General features: G+C 43.4%; 1 protein-coding gene across 1 annotated transcript in view; it reads left to right on the top strand.

The window, feature by feature from the left end:
- The window catches only part of USP18 (ubiquitin specific peptidase 18), a 25,354-nt gene extending 7,309 nt beyond the window's left edge, over positions 1-18,045 (top strand). Inside the window, exons 2-11 of the mRNA XM_014517894.2 lie at positions 1,891-2,077; positions 3,684-3,780; positions 5,879-6,024; positions 6,927-7,006; positions 8,200-8,346; positions 9,499-9,594; positions 10,870-11,040; positions 12,630-12,761; positions 13,312-13,361; positions 13,835-18,045. Coding sequence (XP_014373380.1) covers positions 1,915-2,077; positions 3,684-3,780; positions 5,879-6,024; positions 6,927-7,006; positions 8,200-8,346; positions 9,499-9,594; positions 10,870-11,040; positions 12,630-12,761; positions 13,312-13,361; positions 13,835-13,895 — 1,143 coding nt within the window. The 5' untranslated portion in view covers positions 1,891-1,914 and the 3' untranslated portion in view covers positions 13,896-18,045. The remainder of the gene's footprint in view (positions 1-1,890; positions 2,078-3,683; positions 3,781-5,878; positions 6,025-6,926; positions 7,007-8,199; positions 8,347-9,498; positions 9,595-10,869; positions 11,041-12,629; positions 12,762-13,311; positions 13,362-13,834) is intronic.
- Positions 18,046-23,637: the final 5,592 nt, after the last annotated feature.

The raw sequence follows: 23,637 nt of genomic DNA, 5'->3' as shown, positions 1-23,637 counted from the left end.
GGTTCAGTACAGGGCTACTCCTGCCCTGCTCTGCCCCCCCTACAGCAACCAGGGGGGCTCCAGGCTCTCCCAGGTGTCAGCCCCAGGCTGGCAGGGGGCACTGGGGTCAGGCCTTGGCTCTGGGGGATGTGGGGGTAGCTGTCCTGCCTCCATGGCAGCTGCCTCCCAGACTCGTTCCCTGATAAGTGGATTGGGTCAGGGGCTGGGAAACTGTTCCCTGCCCCAGACAGCTGCCTGCTTCCCAGCCCTGTGCCTCAATCATGCTTTACTAGATTAGTTTACTGTGTAGTAATGTATCTTGTGTAGACATGCCCACCATCTACTTAATTTGGTATTGCATTAATGTATTTACACTGTTCCAAATTTCCCCAGATTGGGCAAACCCTAAGACTAAATCCCTGTCCCTTACCTCCATTAAAGAGGCACCTCCACATGCACTTAGAATCAGATTTTCAAACATATGAAAGTGCCCAAGTACTTTTGAGAATCTGGTCTCCTGGCATCTGGTAGAATCAGCCCTATGATACTAAAAATACTATTTTCCTAGCCTAGCCCCAGCTTCCAGGGAAGTAGTGAATTATTTGGATTCTAGTTAACTCTTCTTCCTAAGTGGTTATTATATCTTGGGCATCATTTAGATACTTAATGTAGCTTATATGCGAGACAGTGAATACTCTACTTATATTAAAAAGCCTTTGGTCCTTACCTTTTCAGGACACTGAAGTTGATTTCCAAGTCTAATGCTTTGTAAGCTATCATTTGTATTATGTTGACCTCCAGCATTTTTGGGTTGTGATTATTTGGAGGGTGATTCTCAATTTGGGATAGACAAACATGCAGGTGGATAGACAGTATCTGGTGTCCATTTGCTTTGCTTGAATGCATCTTTTAGCTTTATTGTGGTTATTTGGTGGATTCTGTGGGCCCAGTCCTTAAAGGTAAGGATACTCTCAAGATGCCTTTGCTTAATGAGAGTTGTAAAAGTCTTGTTAAACCAATAGGGATGGAAGTTTTGAAAGAATCATAAACAATATTCAGTAGCAGCTGGGTGCCTAATTTCATTAGGCTCCTTTAAAATCTCAATCCGGAGTGGTGGAGTAGGGATTCAGGCCATTTTAAAACAAAACAGACAAATAAACAACTCGTCAGTTTAAAGGCAGGAAAAGCTGAGATTTGCCCTTCTGAGAATTCACCAGGTTTGTTGTGGAATAAAAGGTTCCTTTTAACAGACACAGCAGAACACTCTGTTAAAAGGCTGATTATTTGTTGCAACTCTCTTTTCTATTCGACAGATATCTATGTAATATTCAATACCAGACCTTCCTTCCAGGGGACATTCACAATTTTTTCACTAGAGGGTGCTGCAACTGCAGGATTCAGAAGTGTGGAAAAATTGTACTATTTTTTGAGGTTTCATCATGTGGCAATTACTTTTTTTGTCCTGGCCTTGTCATGTCATTGTAATGAGAAAATGCACAGAACCCTGGCTTCCTGGTCACATGAAAACATCTGAAGCAAACAAAGTCTTCAAGATATTTGGCTGCTAACCTAGTGCAGCTCTGGTTATAAGCTAGTAATCTGTAAACTTTTAATATCAATATTTCTGTGAAGCGCCATGAGTTAGACTGGGGAGCTACACTTCTGTCTGTACCTATATTTAGCAACAAAACAAATATAGGAAGTGCAGTGGCAGTGAGATCCTTATCCTTCCTGCCATGCTAATTCACATCAGACCTGGAGTGCCAGCTCAAACACACCAAAACATAATGATGATAGTAACATTTATTTCTTGACATTCCATCTTTTTCTCTGTGAAAACTTCAAATGACAAAATGGATTTTATTTTGCAATGTACTATACATCTTTCCAACCTTTCTATGTACTTTTTAGTTTTTGTGTTGCCTAGTGTCGTTCATGGGCCAGGGAACTGGACGACAAACGAGAAGCAACAAATCAGAGCTGCCAGTGAATCTCAACATGAAGGCAGCGGCAGAAGTAGAAAAGGATACAGGGAAAGTTATGAAGAACAGAGATCAGAAGCTAATATCTGTCTATGGTGTGGCAGACTTAAATAATGGTAATGCTTTTTAAAAAATTTCTCTCCCTCTTTCTCATGCTATTTTTCTGTGTTTTGCTCACTCTCCCTCACTTTCTCTTGAATTCTTCATTCTCTCTCTCTCCCGCAATTCTTTTTCTCTTTGCTTGATTTCATACATGGAGGATTCTTATAAATTAAATACCAGGACAACATATTTGGTCCTACCAAGTGAAAGCTTTGTACTTTATGGAAAATGATCCCAAATGGCGTCTTCCTTTCAAAATCTTAGACTGGGCGGCTTCATCATGACAGTTGAAGAAGGTTAGATGTTGCCTGTGTCACTCTTCATCCCCATTCACTCTATGCCAGGGGTGGGCAAAATGCATCCCGGGGGCCAGATGTAGCCCGCCAGGGCATTCTATCTGGCCCACAGGGCCCCTAAAAAATTTAGAAAATTAATATTTATCTGCCCCTGGCTGCCTGTCATGTGGCCCTCGATGTCTTGCCAAAACTCAGTAAGCAGCCCTCCACCCAAAATAATTTCCTGCCCCTGCTGTATGCATAAATTGCTGGAACCCTGGTCTCCTTATCATCCATTATAGTCATTTCCTCACTGCTATGCGTCTCTCTCTCTCTCTCTCTCTCTCTCTCTCTCTCTCTCTCTCTGGGTGGAGCTGATTACTCCAAAAGTAAAACTTTTCAGAAGTACCCATCACTGACCCCCACCCTCACTCAGCACAAAATACAGTTTCCCTTGCTTTATGCAGGTTCTGTATGTGTGAATTCACTCCTATGTGATGACTCTTTTTATACCAAAATGTGTTATATGCAGGTAAATTCACTCTTATGCGATCAGTGTGGTGGAAGCCCTAAGTCAGCTGCTTTGTGCAGTGCACTATGGGAGTGACAAGTGCCAAAATATAGTCTCCTACGTGGATCTGTGCTCCTCATTTGTTGTCTGTCACACGTGTTTCTGTAGTTGCCATCCCCATTATGATAGTGCCCTGTGCTTGTGTGTACTGTCTGCTGTTGTTGAGTACCAAAATTGTCCTGTAAAAGTGGTAGAAATGGGTCTGGGGGTCAGAACAGTTGAGGTCTTGGAACCTATCCCTATTTGTTACATTGTAAAGTGGGTTCCCTTTATGCGAATTCGAGTTATGCACTGTTTTCCAGGAATGCATGTACAGTACAGCATAAAGGGAGGGAAACCTGTATATCTTTGTTTTTCATGAGGCTCTGAGTGAAAATGATTCCTTGCCCTTTGCTCAACTTTTTTCCTTTCTCTGACACTGACAACCAAATCTGAAATATGTCTGAAGGGGAACACTGAATCCAGGGGAGCAGATCTGCACTATATGAGCTCAAACCCAGATCTGCACTGTATTATTTGGGGCTACCTCTACAGAAGGCTCTAAAGAAACCTCTCATATCCAGATGACACTCCATTTGTTTTTGTTTGTTTTTGTTGTTTTTTACAATTTTGAGGGAGGAGATTTGGTGCTTCCACAATCCTGGCCAAGGTGCTGGGCTTGTGTGTTAAGCAAGCTGTAAATGCCTAACAGGAAATTTGCCATCTTTCCAGTGCCGCTGAAGCTCTCTCACAGCACATAAGGTGTAATCCTCACTTTCTTTACTGTGCCTATAGGAGCAATTGGGCTGTACAATATTGGACTGAGCTGCTGCCTGAACTCCTTGCTCCAAGTGTTTTTCATGAACAGACACTTCACTGTGATACTGCGAAGGTAGGAAATGTGCAGGCAGAATGCCTACTCCCTGAGCTTATACTACCAGGAGGCGGTGTGCACAACACTTTAAAGTGGGCTAAGTGCTTTTGCACTGCTTTAATGGTGTCAGTGTTTGCACACCTCAGCGGCATATTATGCATTAATTCCAGCTGCTGTAGGAAATTTGGTGGTGTAATGTGCCTTAAATGACTTGGGATGCAGCAAACTAAAGCTCCTTCAAGGAGTTTTAGTTTGGTGCCCCTACAGCCGTGGAGCAAAGCACCGGGCTCTGTGCATCTCCACGGCTCTGCAGAAAGCCTTGCAGGCAGACTGGCAGCAGCCTGGGAAGGCAGGCTGCACCCAAGAAAATCAGGGAGCCTGATTTTCGCCCCCCTCTCCCCCCGGAGCCTGCCTGCCGGAGCTGCGGAAAGACCTGGTGCTTCCCCCCGTGGCTGCAGTACCCCCCGGGACTGCCTGAGCCAGCTGCCTGGAGGCGGGGGCCACCTGGGGAGGGGTGGCACTGCTGCCATGGAGGAAAGGGCGGGGGGGAGGGGGAGCGGGGGTGGGGCACCACTGCCATGGAGGGAAGCACCAGGCCCCCTCCCGCAGCCCAGGGACCACTCGGCCCGCTGGCAGCTCGCCCTCCCCTCCCCGTCAGAGAGGCAGGTAACTCAGTGGGGTGTGTGCATGACAGGGTGGTTCAATCAACCCTAAATTGAAGCGGTGTTTTTTAAAACCCACCGCTTCAATTTAGGGCCCCCATTTCATCTACACACGCCCAGTGATGCTACTATCACTGCCTCGCTTGCTCAACTCCATTTTTACATGAACTGTCCGTTCACAGGACAGTTTGCCTGGAGATGCCAGGTCTTCCAGCTCACTGAACAAGGGTCTCATAGCAAGGAGCTAACGAGCAGCTAAGCCACAGTTCCAAAAGCACAGCTCTCTACTCGCAGATAATTTTTGGGGAAGTGGGAGGGGAGGGGAAGGCTGATGCACTTGACACCTCATTGGTAGAGGGTATGGTCTATCAAGTTTTTAAAATTAGTTCTATTCCTTCTATCAATCAAGCATCCAGGCTGATCCCCAAGCTACTTGCAGTAATGAAACCTGATGATAATTAGCTCTCCACAGGACTGAGCTCAAACTATCACAGACATTGCTGGTTAGAGTCAAACAACAAAGGGAGTACAATTTGGATCTAGGTCTCCAGTGTTGAAATACAGTCACAAAACTCCACTGCATACTTAGGTCCTGAATTGTATCTACCAGCCGTCTCTTTTCATGGTAATACCCAGGCACTCTAAGGAGTGATGCAAGTTACCATTTCACCCCATTTCCCCTCCCAACTTTCCCTTATTTCTTACCAAGAGCAGGAACTGCAGGTGTGGAAATTTTCTGTTTCTGTCATACAGAATGGGACTGACTCTTAAGTTTGTTAGGGTCCCTTTCTACATTGGTATGGCAGGATAAGTACTATAGCAGGGGGCCTTTTCATATCCAGTTAATGCTTGTTTGCAGTAACACCCATACGGGCAACATTTCTCCTGAGAACATTTGCTCCATTGTGCATTCAGACTACACTCCCTAGAATAGCAGTAGCCTCTTAAGAGTTATCATTGTAACTTATCAGGGTACTAACCTCGTGCCACTAACAGGCTCTGACTGTAAGTTAAAGCTTAAATAAAGGCTTTGCACCAACCCTGCTCCTGGCCTACAGGATAGGGAGCATTTTGGGAATGTTTTGGGGGTGGAAGGAGCAGAAAAAGATGAGTCTGGACCCCACTGTGCTATCATTATTTTCTGCTTCCCTGGACTCAGAAGGTGGCTTAGAGATGCCTTTGGGTCCAGCCATTGTGCACCCAATACAGGGGTGGAGCAATGTAGAACTTTGAAATCGCTCTTTAAAAGTTGCCATATGTCCTGCTGGACACGGCAGTGCAGCAGCCTCCTGCTGGAAGTCTTCTTTCTTTACTAATTTATTGGAGACATGTAGGTTGTGGTTGCCTCTTACACTCCTGTGTGTACCATCCACTTCTGCACCTGTGGTTACAATGCCTGAGACTTCTTAGCTATGAGACTTGCTCACAGCTCCTATGGCTTCTTCTGTTCACAGGATCACAGTGCCATTCAGCTCTGCAGAGCAGAGGAAGAATGTCCCATACCAGATGCTCCTGCTGCTGGAGGAGATGCAGCGTGGCAAACGGGAAGCTGTATATCCCTTGGAACTTTCTCGCTGTCTCTCACTGCACGGTGTGGAATGTAAGCAGCAGCCCACCATTCCCTATGTGGTTGCGCCTAGTACTTTCCCACCTTTTCATCTGATTTAGGAAAGGGAGAAGTGATGACATATTGCCACATGGTGTGTGCTGTATCCCACTAGCAGAGACTAGAGATGCTGGCCTTATTTCCATATTGGCAGATGAAAGGGATTTGGGGAGGTAGATCCTGAAGAACAACCTGCCTGTTGGCTAGGGCATGAGATGGTTGCCCCTGCTCTTAAGTAACAGCCTGCATTGCTCTAGAGAAGGAAAGCAGATGGATCTTAGAGGGGAGTGGGATGTACTGGATATAGAGGGTGAGGTAGCTTATTGCTTGATATGTCTTCTTATATTGGTGTCATTACGGGGAGGAAGCTGCTCTCTCTTTCATAGTGTCAGCTGGAAGGGAAGGCAGGAAGATAGGTGGTTAAACTATACCAAACTCACCCCAGTCTGTGAGCAGATAAGCCTTGTTCTGATTCAGAACTCATCAAATCAATATGAAGGCCAGGTTCAGCCTTTCAGCTGAGCAGTTTACCTTTGCATCCAGCTGGGTCATTAAATGTGCCATTTGGGCTGCCATGGAAAATCCATGTGTAGCATTCTTGCCTAGTCCTTAGTAGTCTGTGCTTGCAGGGAGTATTGCTGGAACAGTGCTGGCCTGGAAGTAGGTGGCTCACATTTTTCTGTAGTGAGATATATTAAAAAACAACACTGATGGGGATCCTGAGGAAAAACCACCCCTCTCTCATCAGTTGGAAAGCCAGCTGGTGTACTGTGGAGACTGGGGAGGATTGGAGGCAAAGAAGTGGGTGGGAACCTCATGTCTCTGAAAGGGGTTCAGAGGAGGAAGATTTATTGTTCATAATACTGACCAAGCTTGTAATGTTTCGATGTGTCCAGTGTTTGTCCAGCATGATGCTGCACAGCTATTACTGATCCTCTGGAACCTCATTAAGAGTCAAATCACAAACATGGACCTGGTAAGTGTGATGAATGAAAAAGCCATGCAACCTATCCCTGGGAATGAGGGGTTTTTACTGCTTTTCCTAACAGGAATCCCTTTTACCAGCCAGCCTTTGTCCTAGGTCCAGGAGTCCCACCCTTATCTTTTGGATTCTACTCTCTTATCTCCCAGTCACCGGGAATCAAGCTGCTAAGGGTTTTGTCATTTCAAGTTTCAGTTAAATTTCAGTTGAACTTCTTTCAGGCCAGGCCAAAGGGATAATTATCCTTGTTGCGGGAGCTACTTGTTAATATAGAAAAGGAAAATCTTTTACAAAAACAGGTTTGGTAATCTCAGTTTTCTTCCAATTCCAGATTTACAGAAATATGAGTCAGTGTTATTTTTAAATGGTCACTGCTCCTTGCCTTAGTATCTGTCAGCTTCCTTCAGTTACTGCCAGCCACCGCTTACATGTTTAATGGAGGCAGTTTTTTTCATGAGAGGTTCCTAGGCTATGAACAAGCAGTAACCAATAGCTCAATGTATTTATGCAGGAGACAAACACACATTGTAGGTTTGGTACAAAGATATGGCCCTTGGGAGACATTACACTTAAGATGCTATTAGTCTGTTAATTTTTGTGGCTGGTTTCCATCACATCTTAAATTGAACATGTGGCAGGACTAGGAGTGCACCAGATCTCCAACTGGCCCTGCTGAAGTGGTGGAGCCATCTGAAAACCAGTGGATTGTGGGGCACAGGGCTTTCAACTTCCTAGTACAGGGGAGCCTGGAATCATGATTCTGCACTGACTAGTAGGGTGCAATTGGGAATTGATTCCAAAATCATGCATCTTGCAAGGCACATTTGGCATGGAAAGGGGCATGATTTTCAGGATCAGGGATTATATTTCATCACTCCTTTAAATGAACACCTGTCAGCTGCATGTGATTCTTACATTACATACATGTAGATGTCTTATATATATGTATCTGCTACAACAGCAGTTCATCTGTTTAACAACCTAAACCTAAACCCCTGTAACTTCTGTGAGGCATTTATAGTGTCCCTATTTCAATGCTATGAGGTACTCTCTTTCTAGAGAAGTGCCAGATCTGGTTTCAAGCCCTAAAGAAGCGACACTACATCAGTGAGGTGTCCAAGTACAGCCACTAGCAGATGTGTTATATGATTTGTATCCATTTCTTGTTGTTTTTTTTACCCTTTCAGGTGGAAAGGCTGACTGCTTTGTACACTATCTGGGTGCAGGAGTACCTGGTTTGCCAGAGGTGTTCCTTTGAAACAAACAGGGACAGCCACATGATAACTCTCCCACTCCCAATGTTTGATTCCAGATCTCACCTGCTGAGGACACTGGTAGGTTTAGCATCCCTTCTCACTGTGCCCTTTATTAGGAGGAAGAGTCAACTTCACTAAGGCACTGGAATCTGATTCAAGAGCCTCCTCTCCTAGAAGCCATGTCTAGTATCTATCTAGTATCTATGCTGGGGTGCTATTTAACCCTTGTCTTTTCTACTTGTCCCTGGAGGAATTCCACATGGAAGATAGAGCTCTTGAGGCTCCTTTCTGAAAGGAGGTTATAATTTTGGTATCCGGTTCACTGTTCCCTCTCTGTCTAAAACACATAGTAATAGCTGCATGTAATCCGCAGAGCTTAGATATCACAGTACTGTACCTTAGATAGAGTGAAGAGTGATTGCTGAATTCTGAAACAGGGGATTTGTCTACTGCAGGGGTGCTCAACCTCCAGTCTGCAGGCCAGATCCAGCCTGCAGTACAATGTCATATGACCTGCAGGGCTCCTCATGGATCTGGAAATTTGGTATCAGGGGAGTGGTGGCACTACACCCCTGCTGCTAAATCTCCAGACCCAAAGGGAGCCCTGAGCTCTGTGTGATGGATCTGGTGCCCAATCCCAGAAAACAGGGCTGGGTAGGGTGGCACTGGGTCCCAGGGTCCAATCCCAGTGTGGGAGGCTGGGAGAGGGTGGTACCAGGCTGGTGGGGCCCAATTCTGGCTTGTGGGGGGCAGTGCCAGCCCCCTGGGACTCAATTCCAGCATATGGGGGGTGGGAAGTTGTGGTCCCAGACCCCAGGGATGCAATCCCTGCATACAGGCTAGGAGGGGGTGGTGCTAAGCCACCAGAGTCCAATCCTGATGTGTGGAGGAAGCGAGGGGATGCTAGGCCCCAAGGTCAAATCCAGCCTGCAGATGGATCCTTTACTACTCATCTGGCCCACAGGGCCAAAAGGATGAGCACCACTGGTCTAACTTATAACAAAATAGTTAAAAATAAAACTAAAGAAGTAAAATCTTTTTTATTTTATTTATCAGAAAAAAGCAAGAGAAAAAAACCCTATTTCCTTTACCAGACACCTTGAAATTGCACATCTCTTCTGTGTATGGGCCTTTATACTAAATCCCTTGAAATGAAGAAGTGGTAGAAATCTAACTTGGATGAATTCAGTTCCTGTTTTTGACTGACAGAAACCTTCTATGTATTTCTAGGAGGATTCCCTACAGTGCTTTTTCCAGCCTGAACAGCTGACTGGCAATGACATGTGTTTCTGTGAACAGTGTAAGCAGAAAACACCATGTCTGCAGGTAAGCAAATATTTTCTCGAACTCCTGTAAAATAGGAAACTGCTGGAAGGGTGGCTAAAAAGACGATGGAGCTATACTGTTCTTAGTAGTGGCAGATGACAGAACAAGGAGTAACAGTCTCAACTTGTAGCAGAGGAAGTTTAGGCTAGATATTAGGAAAAACTTGCAAAAGGAGAGTAGTAAAGCACTGGAACAGAGTTTGTAGAATGTCTGTTGGGCCAGGGGAGTGGTGGTCACTAACTCGTGGTGCTTTATATAAAGCGCCATGAGTTTGAGCAGGGCCCTGCATGTCTGTCAGCACCCGTGACAAAGTGTTGTAGCTACACCAGCACAAAAATACCTTCTGTTGGACTTTGCTGTTTCTCTACTACAGGACTCTCCTGACTTGGTTATGTTGCTAGAGTGACAGAGGCTGTAAACAAACCCCAATTCCAACTCATCAGTGAGACTTTATTGAACTGATAAGATATTTGAGTGTTGCCAAAGTGTAAGAAAAATATAAAACCTTCTAGCATGTATTGTCCAAGGTACATGTTGTCCAGGATAGGATAGACCACTTAAGGTGTTCTTTGTAGGCACTTACTGAAGGGGAAATTGTCTATGGACCTACCTCTCAACCACCCTGCAGGGAAGCCCCGCTACTCATGGCAGTATCCTACAATGCTTCTCTGCGCATCTCGTATGTTGCCAGTGTAGTGACCATTGGTTTCAATGAACACAGGCATACATGAATGAGAACTAAACAACAAACTTTAATGGGAGGCAATAGGCTAACCTCTGCAGATCCTTTTTCTCTCTAACTAACTACTACCTGAGTCTCCTAACTCACTAACCATTTCCTAAAACTCCCAACTCTTCAAACTAGGGAGCAACTCTAAATTATAACTTCTGTCACTATAGCCATGATTGCATTTATCCCTCCATTACCTCCTGTAGTCTTGTCTAACCACACAGAGAGCTACATGCTTCAGGGAAGGATAAAAGAGAGACAGAGAAGTAATGCACAGAATGAACACCTGAAGACTAAGATACAAACCATGGTACAGCCAGGATATTTTGTGGTTATGGATTCTTTACATAGTTTATAATCCGGTGTGTATGTAAACCTTTAGCATTTCCAGTCAAGCAGACTTTGAATTTCTAAAATGAAAAGCAGGGGACTTAATTCATTGTAGCACAGACCTCTCTATATCCTAAAGTCATTCATGTTGGTCTTAACATCTTAAATCTCTCTCGATTCCTTAGTCTTCAGCTCCAGTGTTTATTGCATTGCAGGGCACAAGGCTAAAACATCTGCCACTGGCCTTGACCCTTCATCTAAAACGGTTCTACTGCAAGAAATCCACTAGGACTCAGAAGATCAGCCATTCACTACCGTTCCCACAAAGCCTCAATTTCAATGACATCCTGACACAAGAGCAGTGTCACGCAGATGCCAAAGACAAGGTGAGATGGTTTATTTCATTTCACCTAAAGAGACAGATCACCTACCCTTTTTTTCTGTTCATTCAATAGACTCATGAGTCAGAGAGACATCTATCTCACTGTTCGGTACCATTGTAAGGGGGTTAGACTCTGGGCTTAACCTGTACCTAACGTTGTCACATACCCTGTGATTTTAACTTTTTGTCATTTTGCAAGTTTTGTACTTAGGCTAAATCAGCAGACTAAGCTGCTTGCTATCTCAAAATCTTGAACCTGTATATTTTTTTGAGACTAGTAATATAACTTTCCCAGTGCTGCTCCGTTTCCAGTTGTTACAGAGAAGAACAAACCTTTATGTCTTACTTAATCATAACCAGTATTTAATTGGCAACTCTTGCCTTGCTCTGTAAACCCATTTCATGGATACCAGAGAGGTAATGAGCAGCAAAGCTGGCATTTCACACTGGATGGGAAGTCAGGATGTGGGCAGCCCACTCAGAGCAACCTAGACACTGCCATATCTCACGGAGCTGTGATTAGCAGGGATCCATTTCTGACCCTGTGGAAGAGTTAGTATTAGCAGAGCAAATACATAGGTGGGAGATCTGCTGCTATGTGGATCTATTGGTTAACCTTCCTGTAATGAAGGAGGGTATAGTACCAGCAAGGGCTTGAGGTTATCTTTTTTGTTTGCAAAGCAGTTTTGTTGGTATGCCATAGTCCTATTCCCCCTAACGTCCATGGGACTTTCCTGTTTACAGGTATATCTTTGGGCTATGTGGGCAATAAGATTAAGGCATTTAAGACTGCTGTGCCCATCTTATCTCACCCATAATGATTATGAAGCCCTGAAAACCTTGGTTTCAAAGGTCTTGATTAACAAAGGTCTAAATAGGGCTTAGGTTCCTAAATAAGTAAATGGATGTTTGGGAGAACAGGATATTCAAACTGAATTCCCTTTAGGCAAAACTGAAGAAAATGATCTTCAGGACGAGGCTATCTTTGTCTTGCTCCCTCTCGGGGCACCCCTGGGGTGCTAGGGGCATCACAGTCCAGGCAGGTATCATGGTCATGGGCATCCAGGGCAGGCAGCATGCACCTCTTCCCCTTCAGTTGAGCCAGGACCAGGGCCAGGGGCTAGGGGTGGGTGTGGAACTCCATGCGTGTGGCAGTGGCTTCCATGCCCCACCCCTCACCCACAGGCCAGCCCTGGCCTTGGCCCAGGCCCTGGCCCAAGCCCATCCAACAGCACTGGGGGACTGAAGCCCCAGCTGTGCAACATCTGCTGGATGGAGGGGCTGGGTTGGGCCAGGGCTGAGGCTGCCTTCACCTTGCACCCCCTAACTCACCCCAGACGCACAAAGGAGGCTGGGCTGGCCCAGCTGCAGGCCCTTGGTGGGTGCAGAGTGAAACTGCCCTTGCCTGGAGGGGGGCCTCCAATTTCCTATTTGCCCAGGGCCCCAGTAAATCTTAATCTGCCACTGCCCCCTCTTGTTGTGGGGCAGAAGGCATATTTCTCATGAAGACAATAACTTCTGTTGTGTTATCATCTCTGCTCAACAGTTTGAGGCTGCTGCAGTGAAAATGTTGCTCTTTGTGGCTCTTTTTAGGTTGATTGGCAGTATGATCTCTTTGCTGTTGTTGCTCACTTGGGATCAGCCAACTTTGGCCACTACTGTGCCTATACTCGGAGCCTTATAGACCACCAGTGGTACTGCTTCAATGATTCCAGTGTCTGCCAGGTGAGGAAACAGAGCCCCAGCTCTTCAGTTTTTTCTGCTGTTCACTCTTTCTAGTCTCTGCCTAGGCTTACAAAAAGCACTTCTAGTTCAAGGAGATGTGCACAACTGAATGGGTACTGAGTTCTCTTCTCCATCTTGTGCCTTTCCGCTGTAAATCTGTAGCATTGTAAATGGCAGTTCACTCTCCACTGAGAAAATGGACCAGTTATTAGAAGTGCTGTGCTTTTCTTACGTAACAGATACCGTAGTCTGAGTGACTGTTATTTAAGATTAAGAGAACAAGAATAAGAAATAGTCTCCATGACAGCACCCAGTGCCTCCCTCTGTAATAGTTTGCAATAAATAGAATGGCTTGAATTTTCTGCAAGCACGTGACTTAAGATTTTCAGGTGCAGTTGACAAAAATGGCCATCCAGCAATCATGCATTGAACCCCTTGATGGATGGGCCTGTAATTATTCAAAGGCAGTGCATAGAACCCTGTTGGGAACGGCTGTGATGCTATCTATTGTGTCTAAACATCATCTCTTTTGCTGCTTGGCTTCTTACAGGTATCATGGGATGATATCAAATGTACCTACGGAAATGCGGACCTGCGCTGGTAAGGGCATATTTCCATTTTATTGAGAGTCACTCTGGAGCTTTGCGGTAGGGTGGAAAACAATCTAAACTTTATTTCTCTAGAATGAATTGATTCTCATAGTAATTGCCTGGCTGATTAGTACTGTATAGTCACAAGTCTGTGAGTGACAATGATCTTATTATTCCTTATTCACCTTCAGTATCACACAGACCATAGGGATAGCGATGTACTATGCACTTCTGTCGGTATCCCCTAAAACCCACTTTCTCTCCCCTCCCCCTCTCATATATTGATAAATCATAAGAAAGCAAGACACGGAGAAAATCTGTTTTGTCAGGCACATCACCTTTAGTTTATCACAGTTACAGCCCTGTCTCAGAAGTGACAGGAAGGTTAAGTCATATTACCTCCAGTAGGAAAACTGAAAAGAGGCAAACTGGAGCATCTAACTACAGTCATCTTGATCCCCTTCCTTTTTTTTCCTTCTCCAGGGGTGAAACTGCCTATCTCTTGGTTTACATGAAAAAGAATCCTCAACAGCCTCATCCATGAAAGTCTCAGGGCAGGCCCTGCCTTTATTATGGAGGTAAAACACTCTTCAAGGAGAATGTCTGAAAATCCATTTTTCACTGCAGAGTGAGAGACCTTTTACAGAGCTCCATTTGCAGCCTCACAATTTCTGAATGAAGCCTAACAGAAGAGCCACTTGAAAAGAGGCCTGGACCTCGGCCACTGAGGTGCATTGTAGAACTACAAGTTTCCCCTTTTGATGTCTGTTTACTAGAGCCCTGGATGTGTATGAGACTCTTTGTATTTATATAGCACCTTTTCTCCAGAAGGATGTCCAAGAGATTTTTGGAGATATCTTTGCAAGACTTGCTTGATAGGCAACTACTTCTGGGATGGAGCACAACAGGCAATTGATAACAACCCAGAGATTTGCTTCTTAAAACAGGAATTGTGGTAGGAGTTTTGATCAAGTGGAATCACAGGGAATGTGTGGGTGTGTGTGGAGGGCCACTGGTGGATAGGAAGTTCAGGAGGTCAGATGGTGATTAGGGACATTTTGTCATTGGCTTCACAAGAGAACAGGGTCAAGTGTTGTGGCTGAAAGGAAGTTCCAGAAGGCCAATGTTTTCAAAGCTGAGTAACAATTTTTCAGAAAGAGCCTTGAAACAGGGGAAGGGGAGATATAACTTCAGCATGCCTAGATTTTCTGTTTTTCCCATCATTTTTCTGATTTATAGGAATTGTCCCTGTTGCTTACAGCTGCTGCAGCCAATGACTGTACCCTTTTCCTCGTCCGCTGTCCACTAGCCAGCACAATGAAGTCCATGCAAATGCTGGAGTGAGCTTGGGTAACAGAAGCAGTACAGCAGTGTAAGTGCAACACAAGCCAGTGCAGTTAGCTCTGTTGAGAGGCAGAGTGCAGGCAGTGCTGCACAAATTCAGTAATCCTGCTGCTGGTATCTAGTTCAGGTATCTTTGCACGGCACAACATTGTAAACGTGCTTTTAGGTGGATCTGCTCCTCCAGTGCATTTCTTGCTAACTCCTCAGCAGTGCTGGAGAGAGCAGCTGGTTATAAAGTGAATCCCATGATCCCTGCAGAAAAATCTTCATGCCCTGCTATGTGCTTCTGACTTCCTAGTGCCTTTGGCTCAGAATGTATGCCTGTTGTTCATGAAGATCAATGGGAAATTAGATGCATTCTTTCATTGAGGCCTCAGATGCCACAGTGTCACAGGTCCTTGAACTGTGCTGTAAGAGAAGGGACTTAGGGGTTTTAGTGAAGTGGGTAAAGGTCTCTTTAAGGGGAAGAGGCCCACCTTCTTGCAGCTCCACCCAACCTGGGGACTACATATGAGGTAAGCTATGGAAGATCGAGCAGTTTGTCAGGCCACTAAAGAAGATAAGAGCCCCAGTGACTTGGTGCCAGATAGATCCCAATGGCTACGGAGCCTTAGAGCTGTGGAACTGAGCAGGGTGCAAGTAGGAGAGTGGCTAAAAGTGAGAAGAGGGACTGTTGGAGGCACTCAGGTATGGAAGTGGCCTGGAGGTGGACAAGTGCTTAGTTATGACAGGGTAACAATTGCCAGAGAGGACCCTTTAATGTTCTCCCAGCTTGAATGGTAGGAGAACATTTCTCACCAATAAGACCAGTTATTTGATGTGCTGTGGTTGGTTTAGAATAGTGTATAGAAGATTGTGGGGACTGTGCAGCTGCTGCACTATTATTTGTATTATGGGGCTGGGCAAAAACCCAGAGGATGACAATTGAGAGTTCCGAAACAGGCATTGTCATATGCAGTCAGCTTTTATCCTTACCATTTTTTTAGGAACCCAGGGCAGTATCAGCCATCAGGACACTATTTTGGATTTTTAGAACTCCAGCTATTTCTATTCCTTGAGACAGAGATGACATTCAGCCTGAAATATTAGAAAAATGGACACTTCAGATTATACAAACAGTGACATAGACAAAAAGTATCTCTAATAGTATCTATTATCATTTACTTCCTTTCTGATAAGCCTATTACCAGAGCATCTAGTGCCTTTTCTACTTCTAGGAAGATAAAATATATGATATTTAATATAATTTATTTTGAAGACTGTTATGCTTTAAGTAGCATAACAGCATCTAATGATGTGAGCTTTATACCATGAAAGTTTGTGCTTCATATATACCTATAGATCTATGTCTGCCTTGGTTAGCCTGTAACAGTGGTTCTCAACCTTTTTCCTATTGGGACCCATTTGCAAAGATCCATGACCTGTCCCAGCCCACGCTCCTCTGACCATGCTGGTGCCCGGCCCCTTAGTCTCCTGCCTCCCCCCACCCTCCAGCCCTACCGGAAGGGCCTCCAGCTGCCCCTGTCCCGCTTCAGTTGGAGTGCACTGGCTGGGGTGGCCCTGGCTCATGCAAGCAGCAGTGGAGCAGTCCGGACCCAGCACAAGCTGGAGGGAGGAGGAGGTCTGTGGCACCTCCTGCCCTGGGGTGGGGTTGCCACACTGTGCCAGACAGCCTGATCATGGCCCCTCCTGCCCCCCTGAGCAGTGTTTCCCAGCCACCCTGCCCCCACAAGCACACCAGCCCAGCCATGCAGCTCTCCCCCACCCCCTTCCCCTGCTCCAATTGCCCCTCTGCCTTGCTGCAGCATGTGACTCTTTGAAATATTCTTGCAACTCACTTTTGGGTCCAACTCATGGGTTGAGAAACACTGGCCTATAAGGTGCCTATATACATGCCTTTTACTTTAAGTAGCCCATGGAACTCTCCTTGTGTGTCATAAAAACACATCACACTCTTAGATAATGACCAATCTGCAATATATATGTTCCTATCATTTTGGCCTGATACATATTTCTGATCATTTAACATCATCATCCTCTCCTACCTCCATTTCCCAAAATGACCTTCAGTGCTGTAGTTATAGATAAAGACAGGCATAATTATTTGTGCCTGCAGCTGCACTCATTTTGAAATCTAAATATTTGACTACATCTACAAATCGGGCATCTAAGGCCAGGTGCAGACATTGCACTTTTATCACTGTAAATGAGCAGAAACCAGTCTATACCCATATCAGAACAGAAGTTCAGCACACAGACTGGTTCCAGAACGGCAAAAAGTGATCCAAGATTTGCTCCCCACAAACGGTGAATGTGTGATTTTGTTTGCTACCAATCTGAACTATGCTGCTTACACAAAACGATGTAACTTTGATTCTGCCTCTGGCTTTTTGAACGTCTGTACCTAGCCTGTATGAAAACAATCCCAGAGAAATGTGTTTACAGTTTTGTTCCTGAATTAGAATGTAGGCATAAACTTGAAAATACAATATGAGAAGGAGAATCGCAACCAAGAAATAAAGTTAGTATGTTGTGTTTCAATGAAAGCTGAGACTCTTATGTAATAGCAGCATTTTGGGACCTGACACTGTATGAGAAATACTGTATATCACAAGGTTTGCAGTGAACCTGAAGGTTGGAGAAACTCATCTAAACAGCAGTAACAACTTGTAACTTCCCTGAGTACAAACTTATTTCTATGGAATTTCATTCCTCCTCAAATCAATGATTTTTATGAGAAAACAAGAGCAGAACAAAGTGCAAATGGATCTAACTTTATTCCTCTCGACTTGTAGCCCTTTTTCCCCCCCCACAGGCTCTCCAGCATGATACATTAAGCTTTAGTTTATTTGCCACTATGTTTAATTGGCTGCTGTTACAATTCCCTGCTAGGACCCTCCCCCCCTACTAGTCAACTCCTGATAATTGGTCCCTGCTGGATGATTTGCCATTATTTGCATTCCCCTTACAGTGGTGAATCAACCAGAATTTACTGTACTTGGGCTCTAGATTTCTGTATAGTACTACAATGAATCCCTTGGCATCTTCATTCTAACCTAAACTTAGACTGTTATCTGGTCGCAGGTAGGTTTATGCTTGAGCTCTGTATCATTCAGGATTGTTTCTAGCTGCCTGATTTTAAAGTTGGCCCAATGTACTTCTGGCCTGCACCTTTATATCTGTCAGAGATCTGACAAGACAAGGTTCATCTGACAAGGCAGATGTAGTTGGTGCTTGCTACAGAGGTGCCTATGTAACATGGCTTGCAAGACTGGGGCTAAATAGCACCATCTAGAGTTTGGGTGTAGTCGCTAATGAATGTGTAGACACATCCACAATGCCCTTTTCCTAATGCACATTAAATTTAGTATCTCTAATGTGAGGTACTAAATAAATGTGCATTAGGCTGCCCTAATGTGCAGTAGTGAAAGTGCATGCTTTTTGGTGATGCTTAATGTGCAGTACCTATTTTACTGTATATTAGTGTATTAGCACAGTTTTTTATGTAATGCTTTAATGCTCAGTAAAATAGGCTACTGCACATTAAAGTGCATATGCAGACATCCCTGTGTTATAATTCCCTTCCATTGTCATCCCAAGCTCTTCTGGTTCACTCAGGCCCTAAGATATTCTTAGATTAGTTTTTAAACTGTGAGGGTTAAATAAAATAAAGCTCTTTCTATTTGATTTTCAATTTGCCCTTGGAGGTGACTTGGATTATGTTTCCAGTTCTTACTCTATAACCATGAAATAAAGTTAATGTTATTTTGTTTGTTTAAATAAAAGCTGAGATGTTCATACAATAACAGCATTCTAAGAGCTGGAGCTTCATGAGGAATACTGGCATATCACAAGACTTACAATGAAACTGTGAGAGCTAGAGGCACTGGGTGCTTCAATTCTGATCTGGAGCCTTCTACAATGTTAAGTCTGGGCATCTTTCAAGATGACTGTGTGCTCTCTGATCAATTGGGTAGTGGTTTTCCTGAGAGGAGCAACATATATCACATATGAAATGTGGCAAAGGGTATAACTCATAGGCGGTGTACATATATCTTTTCTGTCAAGGGAACAGTCTAAATGACATAAAAGGAGGGAAATGTTAGAGTCCCCCCTCCCCTTTTCCCTCTGCCTGTTATTTCTTACCTTTTGGACTGGATCTAAATGCAAGTTTTTTTCTACCCTGTAACTGTTTCGTTAGGAGTGTAGTGTTTATTTTACTTTTTTTTTTAATCATTAGATTTACCAGTGCAACCCCTCATCTCATGTAAAGATGCCCAAATAAGCTCAGCTTATTTTCTGTGGAGGGGAAATAAATAACATGACTTTTGTTGATTGACAAATCCTTAATTTATATTAGAAAAGCAACAGCAGGGGCTCTAGCCATGCTCCTGTATCATAGCTTTTATTAGTCAGTTAACAATCTTGTAACTTCACATGAGTGTATCATGCTCTGTGCTACCACTCTCCCAGGGGAATAACTCTGATTTTTGGAAAAGTGAGGATATAGGAATAGTTGTGCTGAGCAGACCACTGGTCCAGCTGGTCCTCTTCAAAAGGCACTTGAACCAGCTTCTTCAGAAGAAGGCATAAGAAATGCCACAGCAGGTATCAATAAAACCCCTCAAGTAAAGTTTACTCCTTAACCTTGTTAGTTAAGGTTTTCCTTGTTTTCAGAAACTGAGATCTTGCATGTTTCTCATATGCTCATGGGTATGTGGATCTCATGCTTGGACTGGAAAGTTTTGATGACAGATTTGCAAAGGTATCTTAAGGTTATGCTTTAACATGACAGCCCCTTCCTAGGTGGCACAAATCTCTCTTCTCAACAAGTCATGTCTATTTGTATCCACAAGTTAAGTTTTTGTTTCTTTTTGTTTGGAAATATCATCTGATAAACCTGCCTTCAGTTTGTTTTCCATTAGTTTATTTCTAGAGAAACTTCAGGAATTGGAGTTAGAGATGTAAAAGAAAAACAACCTCCCAAAAAACCCAATCCAATATTCACAGCACATTAAGTGCAAATTATTTCCTGAGGCGCAATGATTGCTTAATCAGTCTGTTCCCTTGATTATCTGTATAGCCTTGATATAAGGAAAAACACTTTTCTCTTTACATAAATATCAGAGTCAAACAGTTAATGTACTGTCTGTCTTCAAGCAGAATGAGCTATAGGAAAGACTCTTATGATAAGAAAGAATTCTTTATGAATGAGTAACAAAGTGGTTGATATTGTCCAACTGTGAAGAGTTTTCATTGACTTTTTCAGAGTGGACTGGACCACCTCAGGGATATTAAGGTGATATAAAAAAATTAAAGGGAGAACAAATACTATCAGATCTGTATAATCACAAAGACTGAATCTCTATAAACATTTATCCTAATGTATTTTAGATATGAAATTCCCCTGCATATCACAGTATGCAATGTTTGTTTCACCCGTGCTTTATATTCCATCATAGTTTTCCCAACAGCATTAAAAACATGCAGACAGGAATGATCTGTAGTGATGCCATCAGATTAAAAAAAAAGAATGTGTTTTAAAATCACTTAAATTTGACCTGGGAGCACAAACTGCACCAATAATAATAGGTTTATTCCATGAATAGCTAAGATTGAAGCTAAATTCAAGTGCTCCAACTGTGCTTCTATAATTTAACATGTTTGTAGGTCTTATGTCTAACTGTAGCTGGTTTATCTTTGTTTTTGGGATAATTACAACATCTTTTTAATCTCTTCATCCCTACAAAACAAACATGCTTAGTTTATTTTAAGTTTAAGGAAGATTTAATCTTTTAATTGAGTCTAGGAATGACCTCTGGTAAAGCTCCTGCTGTCCAAACCCAGTAGCTAGTTTGCTTATCAGTACAGGTCCCTAATGCTAACATGAGTAATTGTCCCACTTGCCTCAGTGAAACAGCAGGACCCATATATTTTTTTTCCCATAGAATTAGCACTTGGTAACAGGGGGCATGTCTACACATTCATTAATGCACAGTGGTTACTGCGCATTTGATTTACTGCTTGTATAATCAAGTATTAAATACATGCGCAGTAGCTTGAGTTACTGTGCAGTAGCATTGATGAGCACCTTTTTAGTGATGCTACTGTGCGGTAGCCTAATACTGCGCAGTAGCATATTAGCACTGTCCATGCTGTGATGTGCTACTGCACAGTATTATTAGGCTACTGCACAGTTAGTGTCTTGTGTAGACACCCCCAGGGTGGAGTTTTTCAGGTAAGGTCTACTAACCTGTTGCAACTTATACTTAGCACCCTGTAATTTCTTTCTTTCTTTTTTAGACAAGGAAGTGGTCTGAAGTACTTTATTTTCAGTATAAGCCCCGGGTGGACATTTGCATTCCAGAATAAGACCTTTTTCCAGTTCTGATTTGGAATGCCTATTCCACTTTTTGTAAGTATATTAAGTGGAATTGTGAAAAGGCACAGCTTTTACAGAATATCAAATATCTATCCTGAAGTACTGTATTTACTGAAATATAAGCCAACCTTGATTATAAGAACCCCTCCAATAATTAAATTCTATATGGGAACATTTATAAATGTTATATTTTTCTAGATGTAGAATTCAGTGGTTGGAGGTTTGCCTTAAATTTGTTCTTCTACTGCTCTAGCAGGGAAAATAAATCTGGGGGGTCAGGTAACCCCTTACCCTCTGCTTGCCACTAAAGTCCCTTCTCCCCTCCTTACTGTCAGACTGCTCTCCCTGAGTACATGGAAGTGAGGAGCAAATTTGAAAATGCTGACCTTGAAATTAAATATGGCTGTAGTAATTAGTATATAGCACCCATAAACTTATTTCATCCAGAACTGGTGCATGTTACCTTTTTTTGAAACTGCTGCAAATTTTAGCACAGGTACTCTGTAAACACACTTTTAAACAGCAATTTAGCACTTGCTTATATACGTACAAATTATTTTTTTTACAAAAATAAATACACATGTACATACATCCTCCCCTTCCCCCCCTATACCTTTACAGTTCTGGTCTCATGACCAATCCACTTTACTTGACAGTCTATAAACACACATACACCATCATCTTTGTTACAATACTACAACCATGCATCTGTGTGCCCATTATCTCCTTTACCTGTCATAATCACGCCCCCCCCACACACATACTCCTGCCTCCCCTCAAAGGATCAGTGTGCTAATTAGCACCCCCCCAACTCAAGACTAGAACCGGTTATCCTTGTCATGAGTCCTGGGATCCTCCAAAAATTTATATGAAGGCAAGATACAGGGCAACCTGGTCCAGTTTCACCTCATGGAGCGTGGGGGAATCCTCATATGCAACAGGCCAAGAGAAGGGCCAACAGAGGGATTCTGGGTGAACTGTTTCAGGCCCCATTTGGTTAAGTTTGCCAGACATTTAAGGCTGGTGAAGAAGCAGGAATCATTTGAAATGGGGAAGGAAGTCACAGCTCATCTGTGATAGTGAAGATTAAGTAAAAGAGTATGCAACATACTGGCTCACTATGACGTAAAAAGAGAGCACTGACGGGGATGGGACTTAATGCATACTACCATCTGTCTTAATCCAATAAGCTATCCTAAGGACCCCATCAGCAGTTTTGGCACCAAAGAAGAGTAGAGCTTGCTTCAGTGCTGGTCTGGTGTTGCAAGACCTCTAGGCCTGGTGTCCATTCTTTCCTGGGAGAACAGCAACTGTCCATTTTTTAAGGGCTGCACAAAAAGGTTCCCCTCAGCCTGTTTGCCCAATATGGGCCATGTATTTTATAGTTATGCTCACTGTTGGCTGCATTTAATCAACTTCATACTTGGTTTTCATTTCTGAGCACATTGTGCTTTGGGTAGAGGTTTAATGATAGCCACTGTATTTTATGATGTTTTCTTGTATGCAAATGTAAGAAAAGTGGCTTTTTCCCCCATGCTGATTGGTGGAAAACCATTGCTTTGCATGCAAGTAGATACAGTAACTATTTAAGAATTATAATAGTATTACAGTTTCAGAAAAGTTATTTTGCTACATTCCCACATGCAAGTGATCCTGATGCCATAAGAACATGCTGTTAAGAAGAGGAGCACAAATGCTCAGCTGCTGTAAGAAAAGGATGAGCCCAATGCTATAAGAGGAACACAAATGATCAGACCTGAAACAAAAGTCAATTATTAATCACCTGCAACGCTCTCTCAAGTGTTTTGTCTCATCTTCTCACTCAAAGATGGCTCCATCAGTGGGCAATGGCTAACGTCAATAGCTACTTTTTTTTAAAACTGATGTACAAGCGGTGAAGATTTTCTGTGTCAGCTATTGCACAGTAACTGCTTATGTGTATGCTCCATATCTCCTTACCCCAAATCCTCTTTTCTTTTCCAGGACAGTCTTTAAAGATAGTGTCAGCACATCTAGTGCTTGTTTGGCAGAACATGTATTGCTCGCAGCTATACAATACAGGAAACAGAGACTAGATGCTGCAGAATGTAGCTAGTGATTGAATTACACCCAAGTTCACCTCCTTTCTCCCCAAAAAGACACTTGTACATTGTCTTCAAATATATTTTTCCTGAAACATAGCATAGTGAGGGGGACACCTCCTGCCTGAGATGTACACCACCTGATTTCACAAACAAGAAGAATGGCACAAAATTACTAAAGAAAATTAAAAAAAGCTTAAATAAGTGGGTAACAATCAGTCACTCTGCAAAGATGGGAAACATGCAGGCATTCTTTAATGAGAGTGTGAGCAGGTGTGGAAGAGACCCTCCACCTTTCCCTGCCAACTCCTTGCTCCCAAAGTAGTAATGGAAGCAGCTACTAACATATTAAAGTGCTTAGAGTGCTTAGAAACAGCCACAGAGAACAAGATAAGTTGCATGGCTTCTTCTAGAAGTATTGTGATGTAGGACAAGGGAATAGAAAACAATACACCACGGAATGAGTTACTAACAGTTAT

Source organism: Alligator sinensis, unplaced genomic scaffold (assembly GCF_000455745.1).
Source record: "Alligator sinensis unplaced genomic scaffold, ASM45574v1 scaffold87_1, whole genome shotgun sequence".
Lineage (NCBI taxonomy): Eukaryota > Metazoa > Chordata > Crocodylia > Alligatoridae > Alligator > Alligator sinensis.
This window is presented reverse-complemented; position numbering and strand designations above follow the sequence as displayed.